Source organism: Hippocampus comes, unplaced genomic scaffold (genome assembly GCF_001891065.2).
Source record: "Hippocampus comes isolate QL1 unplaced genomic scaffold, H_comes_QL1_v1.1 scaffold112, whole genome shotgun sequence".
Lineage (NCBI taxonomy): Eukaryota > Metazoa > Chordata > Actinopteri > Syngnathiformes > Syngnathidae > Hippocampus > Hippocampus comes.
The window spans coordinates 1661902-1670505 of NW_017805841.1; the positions used below are offsets into that span (position 1 = coordinate 1661902).

Consider the following 8604-nt stretch of genomic DNA (forward strand, 5'->3'; position numbering starts at 1 on the left):
ATTTTTAGCTACTGAATCGAAAACCACTTCTTTGAAATTCTGATCTAATTTCTTTTAACAAACTTGTTCAACATAGAAAATCAAAATGTGAATATAGAAAATGAGAACGTGTAAAACGATGCCCCGTTACTTAGGACGTACGAACACGTTTTGATGGAATGTCACTCTTGCTTCAAATTCGAATTTGGAAGCGCGGTGGTTATGAGGTCATTGGGCTCTCACGCATGCGCAGACGCAAACCTCGTTTCTTCGTCAATGCGAAGGAACTGCGTTGCTGGGGGATTTTTGGGACCCCCCCAAAATGTCCTTATTTGTCGACACACTGGACGCTCTTCTGTCGATGATACTCGGATACCGACGATGTACTCATTTTTAGACGACTTCTGCTGCGAGGAGCATTTAAACTACGGTGAATAGCAGTTGTGTTGTGGATGTGAGGTAGGTCACCGTTTGTCTCCAGGTTCGTAAAGCCGAACAAGGTTATCAGCTAAGTGGATACTGTAGAAATGTAACAAAATATTGTATTTTTGTTTTGTAAATTTCAAATAGAGCCTACGTTGAAACGTTCTGGGGTGAGGAGGTGGGGTGCGGTGGTGGTAGGTGAGGGGGCGGGTCTAGCTCTTCGGGCCATCCGCAAGACCCGCCTAGCTAATGGTTAGCACGCTAAGCTAAGTAAGCGACGCTAGTTGTCACCGCCAGCCTGCCTGGTAGCTTCTCAGCCGGCGTTGCATCGGCCGAACGTAGCCGGAACGCCATGGTTATCATTCAGGGATGGAAACTGGACGCCGATACGGTAACGCCATTTATTTATATTTCTGTATTTTAGAATAGATTCACATACGATGGCTAGGCTATGTGATAAGGCAAACAGCGGGGGCATCATGTGTAAAATACTCGACGTGACGTTTGACTAGTTAGGCCGCTGAGGAACGGGATTAGCTCCTCTGAGCTAACTAGGTCGGTGCTAGGTAGCTAACAAAGAGCCGGTTGCTGCTTCTTTGCTTTGTGCCTTTGATAGTGTTACCGCTTAAGGTACATTCGGCGTCATATAAAGAGCCGAGGAAAACGTAAGTACACAAGACGAGTGCCAAGTAGGTAAAATGCCAGTTTTACCCTAGATATTCTAATAAAATGTATTTGTATATACGCTACTGCTGTTTATTATTCTGCGTTTCAAATATGCGGTCGGCTATCAATGCCGCCTTGTTCGTGTTGCATCTTGAGATTCTGACACGGTAGGCTGTGGATGGTTTAATTAGCCGAATCGATTGGCATTGACTGCATGTTCAAATGGGTGCCAAACTACGGGCTAAAATGGTCTGAGTGGTTGCAGTGACAGATACAATCTCTCAAGTACCCCCCCCCCCCGCCCCGATTGTGCGGTGTTATCGTTGTTTTCTGATACGATTAAAGCAATGTGATAATCTGAATTACACCTTTTCTCGTTTTAGATTTGAACCGACTGCCTCAGAGCAGCTGTCTACTAGTTAAACGGGCTCTGATAAATGGTCGAGATTAGGGAGCTGGTGCTGCAATCTGGTGCGTTTTGATGTCCTGTACAGTAGACATAGACATAGTATAATACATAACGTGCACATGCCACTTCGATAGATTAGGGCTGAAGGATTGCAGGAAAAGATCATTTTACAATTATTCTGGTGGATATTGCAATTTTTATTCATGTTTGTCTTCAAATCAAGCTTCAGTGAAACATTCACTAGGTAGATTAGCATTTACAAACATAAAATTGCATCATACCATCAAAACATTCAAAGCTTTGACTCTTATAAGGCAAGGGCACCACAGAGGATGTGAGGCAGTACTTAGATTGGGTCAATAAAGTAAAAACTACTGCTTGCTCTCATGCACATGTGTAATATTGCATGTAATCATATTAAAAAAAAATTTTTTGCACTTACGTGCATGTTCATTGTACATAAATGTACGATCATATGTATATTATATTTATATAACACTCAGCGTTCAGTATTTTTCTAATTGCATGTTGCCAATTTTTGTTGTTGAATATAGTCATCAAAATATTAGAAATTTATTGAGTCAGAGACTGAAAACACAGTTCTACATTGTTGCCAATTCCAACCACAGTCATTATTCTAATTGAAGTGATGTTATTGGAGCTTAGTAGAGGTGAATTTTGAGATGCAGCTCTTGCGCATCTGTACCTAATGGTGTTATGAGTGGCTGTAGTAGTAGTAATAATACATCCATCCATCCAATCCTCTCAAGGGTCGTCGTGGGCGTGTCAATCCCAGGTCTCTTCGGGCAGTAGGCGGGGTACATCCTGAACTGGTTGGCAGCCAATCACAGGTCACACATAGATGAACAAGTAGTAGTAGTAATAATAATTAATTAATAATAATAATAGTCTGGGGGTTTTTTTATTTTGTGCTTTAAAAATAGTCAAACATTCCCGCATCCCCCAAAAAGGACACACATGCACTTTCTCTGTGGTAGCGATAAGTCCCAAAATATATGACCGTCTGTTCAAAGGCTGTTACAGTGGTGTTTCAACATGATGTAATTCAATTGCTCTAGACCAGGGGTGTCAGAATCATTTTTGTCGCGGACCACATTGTAGTCACAATTTCCCTCGGAGGGCCATTATGTATAAAGTACACAATTAATAGATTTTGAAATCAAAAGTCAAGGTGAGTAGTTTGTTCCCCTGTTGTTCAAGTTTATGTAATAATGTAGAAGAAGAAAATGCTTGCAATAGCACAACATGCCTATTTATTACATACGACAACTTGAAATTTTGATACAGATTTTATCAAGCGTTATGGAATTTGACCTGGTTAATTTGCTTTTGCGAGCCACATAAAATGATGCGGCGGGCCAGATCTGGCCCCGGGCCTTGAGTTTGACACTTGCTCTAGACACACATGGCTGTCATTCAAAAGATGCAGGATTTTTTTTTTAATATATAGTGGTATGTTTAATATTGCCAAGTCATATTCTAATACTCCCAATTTTTACATTTTGTTGAAATTGTGTGTTTTTCTTTGTCCAAGCTGAATGCATTTTTGTGTTTTTCTCTTGCAGTGAACTTGGACAAGAGCAAATTTGGATTATTTTACCAGTGGGCCTTTGCTCAGAGGTTGGGCATCTGTAAGAGGGCTGTGTGTTTTGTTCCTCACCAGCGAGTCCTTATGCTTGAAAGAAGCTACAGCCTGCGTTTTACAGAATGGGTGGTGTGGACTTAAAGAATTTTGTATACCAACATCAGCACCCTGTGCCCTGCTGTGGTGTTCAAACCTTTTCCAAAAGAACACCACCCATCCGCCTCCTGCAATCGCTGCACTATGTGTATAAAGACGGACACTAAGCAACAAGAAAAAGACACTTGATTTTTTTTTTTTTTTTTTTTTAACTTTTAGATCACAGATACTGCTTAATACAACATCCTTTAGCCGACATGGAACTCTCCTTATTTTAATTTTTCAGTTCTTGTCCCTCCTTGTAGTCTTTGTGTGGGATGTCGGAAAAGCCTGATGAAAAAATGGTAAAGTTCCTGGCTCCCCCTCCGAAGAGTGGAAACGGTCCCAGCTCTGGGTCAGACTCGATGGTCAACGAATCCCGTCCAGCCGAGGTGAGGCGGCGGCATCACACCATGGAGCGCGACCGCGGCAACCCCGAGCACCGCTTCTTCCGTCGCAGTGTCATCAGCGACTGCAAAAAACATTCAAAGCTTTGACTCTTATAAGGCAAGGGCACCACAGAGGATGTGAGGCAGTACTTAGATTGGGTCAATAAAGTAAAAACTACTGCTTGCTCTCATGCACATGTGTAATATTGCATGTAATCATATTAAAAAAAAATTTTTTGCACTTACGTGCATGTTCATTGTACATAAATGTACGATCATATGTATATTATATTTATATAACACTCAGCGTTCAGTATTTTTCTAATTGCATGTTGCCAATTTTTGTTGTTGAATATAGTCATCAAAATATTAGAAATTTATTGAGTCAGAGACTGAAAACACAGTTCTACATTGTTGCCAATTCCAACCACAGTCATTATTCTAATTGAAGTGATGTTATTGGAGCTTAGTAGAGGTGAATTTTGAGATGCAGCTCTTGCGCATCTGTACCTAATGGTGTTATGAGTGGCTGTAGTAGTAGTAATAATACATCCATCCATCCAATCCTCTCAAGGGTCGTCGTGGGCGTGTCAATCCCAGGTCTCTTCGGGCAGTAGGCGGGGTACATCCTGAACTGGTTGGCAGCCAATCACAGGTCACACATAGATGAACAAGTAGTAGTAGTAATAATAATTAATTAATAATAATAATAGTCTGGGGGTTTTTTTATTTTGTGCTTTAAAAATAGTCAAACATTCCCGCATCCCCCAAAAAGGACACACATGCACTTTCTCTGTGGTAGCGATAAGTCCCAAAATATATGACCGTCTGTTCAAAGGCTGTTACAGTGGTGTTTCAACATGATGTAATTCAATTGCTCTAGACCAGGGGTGTCAGAATCATTTTTGTCGCGGACCACATTGTAGTCACAATTTCCCTCGGAGGGCCATTATGTATAAAGTACACAATTAATAGATTTTGAAATCAAAAGTCAAGGTGAGTAGTTTGTTCCCCTGTTGTTCAAGTTTATGTAATAATGTAGAAGAAGAAAATGCTTGCAATAGCACAACATGCCTATTTATTACATACGACAACTTGAAATTTTGATACAGATTTTATCAAGCGTTATGGAATTTGACCTGGTTAATTTGCTTTTGCGAGCCACATAAAATGATGCGGCGGGCCAGATCTGGCCCCGGGCCTTGAGTTTGACACTTGCTCTAGACACACATGGCTGTCATTCAAAAGATGCAGGATTTTTTTTTTAATATATAGTGGTATGTTTAATATTGCCAAGTCATATTCTAATACTCCCAATTTTTACATTTTGTTGAAATTGTGTGTTTTTCTTTGTCCAAGCTGAATGCATTTTTGTGTTTTTCTCTTGCAGTGAACTTGGACAAGAGCAAATTTGGATTATTTTACCAGTGGGCCTTTGCTCAGAGGTTGGGCATCTGTAAGAGGGCTGTGTGTTTTGTTCCTCACCAGCGAGTCCTTATGCTTGAAAGAAGCTACAGCCTGCGTTTTACAGAATGGGTGGTGTGGACTTAAAGAATTTTGTATACCAACATCAGCACCCTGTGCCCTGCTGTGGTGTTCAAACCTTTTCCAAAAGAACACCACCCATCCGCCTCCTGCAATCGCTGCACTATGTGTATAAAGACGGACACTAAGCAACAAGAAAAAGACACTTGAGTTTTGTTTTTTTTTTTTTTTTAACTTTTAGATCACAGATACTGCTTAATACAACATCCTTTAGCCGACATGGAACTCTCCTTATTTTAATTTTTCAGTTCTTGTCCCTCCTTGTAGTCTTTGTGTGGGATGTCGGAAAAGCCTGATGAAAAAATGGTAAAGTTCCTGGCTCCCCCTCCGAAGAGTGGAAACGGTCCCAGCTCTGGGTCAGACTCGATGGTCAACGAATCCCGTCCAGCCGAGGTGAGGCGGCGGCATCACACCATGGAGCGCGACCGCGGCAACCCCGAGCACCGCTTCTTCCGTCGCAGTGTCATCAGCGACTGCAATGCCACGGCGTTAGCGCTCCCTTTGCCCAGCAGGATCCCCATACCAGCCACTCAGCGGAATCAACAGCGAGAGGCCCCAGTGCAGCGACAGCAGGCTGCTGTCGTCCGTGCGCCTCAAGTTGAACAAAGTGTGCCTCGTAAAGAGGAGTCCACTGAGACTCTGGAAAGTGGAGAGCGGAAAGACCCAGAAATTGCCAAGGTGAACGCAGTGCAGACGAAACAGGCATCTGCAATCATACAAGATGTTTGTGACGCAGAGTTGGTCGTGGAGAACCAGCCGTTGCCAGACTTGAGTCAAAGCGAGGCTGATAACTCCGCCGACTCAAAAGTACTGCATGAAGGGGATGCGGAGGAAGAGGACAAGGACGCCGCCAAAGCTCGTGCTGAGGCAGAGCAGAGGGAAGCGGAGAAGAAAGTGCAGGAGGACATCGAAGAGGCCGAGACGAAAGCAGTGGGAACGTCACCGGATGGACGTTTCCTGAAGTTTGATATTGAAATTGGACGTGGCTCTTTCAAGACGGTCTACAAGGGCTTGGATACGGAAACCACAGTAGAAGTGGCTTGGTGTGAGTTGCAGGTAAGAAATTGCATTCCGTATTATTTATTTTTCAAACTGAGTTCATTTCACTCAATCTTGTATATTGATTTACGACATGCAACATTTCAAATGTATGACACACAATAAACTACTGTACATCCCCCTTTATCACGGGGGATCATTTCCAGACCCACATGCATTTGGTTCAACTCCGCAATATAGAGACTACATGCAGAGAAGAAAATTTTCCATTGGTCAGCAGACCAAAATGATCATTCTCAAGATAAGTGCAAATGCCCTGAACGCTTTTGAGGGGGAGGAGGGGCTGAGGGGGTCTGTCTTGGTGTTGTGGTCTACTCATTTACGACTCGTGTAAGGTTTTGGTGTCTCAAGAGAGTTTTTTGGTGGCGCTTCTGCTGTGCATCTATGAGAGGTGAGCGGCACTGCCATTTAATGTGTAGTCCTCATTTATTGGTTAAGTTGAAGTCCTCCTGCCACAACTGATAGATGTGCGCTAATGTCGGCATTTGCTGGTGCTAAATTGGCCTCTCACATAATGTCATTCGTGTCTTATCTGTTCATTGTATTTGATATCATCTTAGCATCCACATTTTGTGCAGAAGAGCAGGGTCTGAAATTAACTTGCTCAGTCTAAGACCTTACACTTTTTCTCCATGATAAAGTCCTTTCTTTTATTGCCACTGTGTTTTGGGTCGTTGTCTTGCTGCATGAAGAAGCCTCTTTTTATAGTTTAGATACGTTTTTCAAACCCATCATTTACGTGCGGCACTACATTAATTAGAACTGCAGTTTTACAGCCGTGTAACCCCCGCAGATGGATGGAAATATCACTGACAATTCAGTCGTCTATTGAGCACAGTAGTTGTGAATGTTTTTACACTTTTATTAAAGCAACAGCTTGACTAAAAACTATGAAGTCAATTGTGTAAAACAACGTCAAGTCACGACGTATTTACGCCAAGACAGAGCATGCGCGGACTGCAGCCTCGATATTCCGAGTGAACTGTTTATATGGTGTCTGTTTGGATTGACTAAAAAGAAAATACACCACCGCTGAATCCAAATGAAATTCCATTCATTTTAACCCTTTCACTACAATTGAGGCATTTATGTCGAGTATGTTCATTCCGTTTCATCGTTTGGTTTCATTACATCTGGAATGCAAGGCTCCATGTAAACCTGGCTAAAAGCAAAGTTGATGATCAGTCATGGCAGTGAGGTTAATGTGCAAATTATTTAACTCAGTGGTGCTTTCCCAAAGTGCTCCCTGATTCTCGCACCATGCTTTACTCGCATACTTAAAACCATGCATTATGGAGATGGCTGTACTCAACTGCTATTAATGGCGGGGTGGTGGTCTTTTGTCTCCTGATGAATTGGTAGCTTCTCCTGAGTTAAGAGCATTTTGGGATTTGCCTCGCGAGTCAGCCGGAGTGTACAATAATCCCTAATTTTTCACGGTTGATTGCTAATGTCTTGGGGTTGGAGCGCAGCGTAACGAATCAAAAAAAGTTATCGCTTAAACCCCCCAAAATTAATGCGAACACAACACTAAGATACAGTATGCGAGACAGTCAACAGACTAGCGATGATGTGCAGCCAATCATCTCACGGGATAAATCCACTCGTGCTCTCATTGGTCCATGTCACGCCAGGAACCAATCACACGCCTTGTTTGAGTGGGCATATAAAAAGCCTGTGAGTCACGTCAGATCTTTGTTCAGCATGTACGGAAACCTTCTCAGTCGCCACATCAACATGAAACAACGCGTGTTAACCGCAAATAGCGGCGCCGATATTGGGGGATAAAACGTGAAACACTGAAGCTGTATAACCTGAAGCGCAAAGTGGCGAGGGATCACTGTATTCTGATTTGTAGAGGCTTCATTTTTGTAACAATTAGGAATACATATTTATCCTAGACCAGGGGTCCCCAACCTTTTTTGCCCCACGGACCGGTTTAAGTCAGACAATATTTTCAGGGACCGGCATTTAAGGTCTGGCGGATTAATACAACAAAATAATATGGTATGAGCTGCATGAAAACTGTGGTGTTTTCAAAATATAATAATAAACACAAGGAGCGTCTAATCTGGTCGCAACACTCTTATCGCTCTGGTAATGTTTAATGCCTTCAAAATACGATACAACGCAAATTCAAAGTGCATGAAAATGACGACTCACCACAGCCCCGAGCTTGATTTTCTGCAATCAGACAGTCCCATCTCGGGGTAATATGAGACAATGACACCTCAAGTGTGTGGTTTATGTCCAGTCTACTTCGTAATTTTGTTTTAGTCGCTGTTGCTGCAGAAACTCCCCACCTCACACAGGTAGGATGTCGGAAATAGCAACAGTGCTATTGTGGCGATCTCAGAGTATTCAGCCATAACTTTGATCCAGTAGTTTCGAAC

At 42.4% G+C, this 8604-nt stretch overlaps 1 protein-coding gene across 4 annotated transcripts in view; it reads left to right on the top strand.

The window, feature by feature from the left end:
- The first annotated feature begins 4975 nt into the window (after positions 1-4975).
- LOC109526746 (serine/threonine-protein kinase WNK1-like) overlaps positions 4976-8604 on the top strand; it is a 36550-nt gene continuing 32921 nt past the window's right edge. For 3 of the 4 annotated variants that reach the window (XR_002170405.1, XM_019888210.1, XM_019888209.1), the window contains exon 1: positions 5432-6208. Coding sequence is in view for 3 of the 4 variants with exons in the window: in XM_019888210.1 (XP_019743769.1) it covers positions 5432-6208 (777 nt within the window). In the remaining variant the exon portion in view is untranslated. Of the gene's footprint in view, positions 6209-8604 lie in introns of all 4 variants that reach the window. The other variant, XM_019888208.1, reaches the window with a different exon arrangement.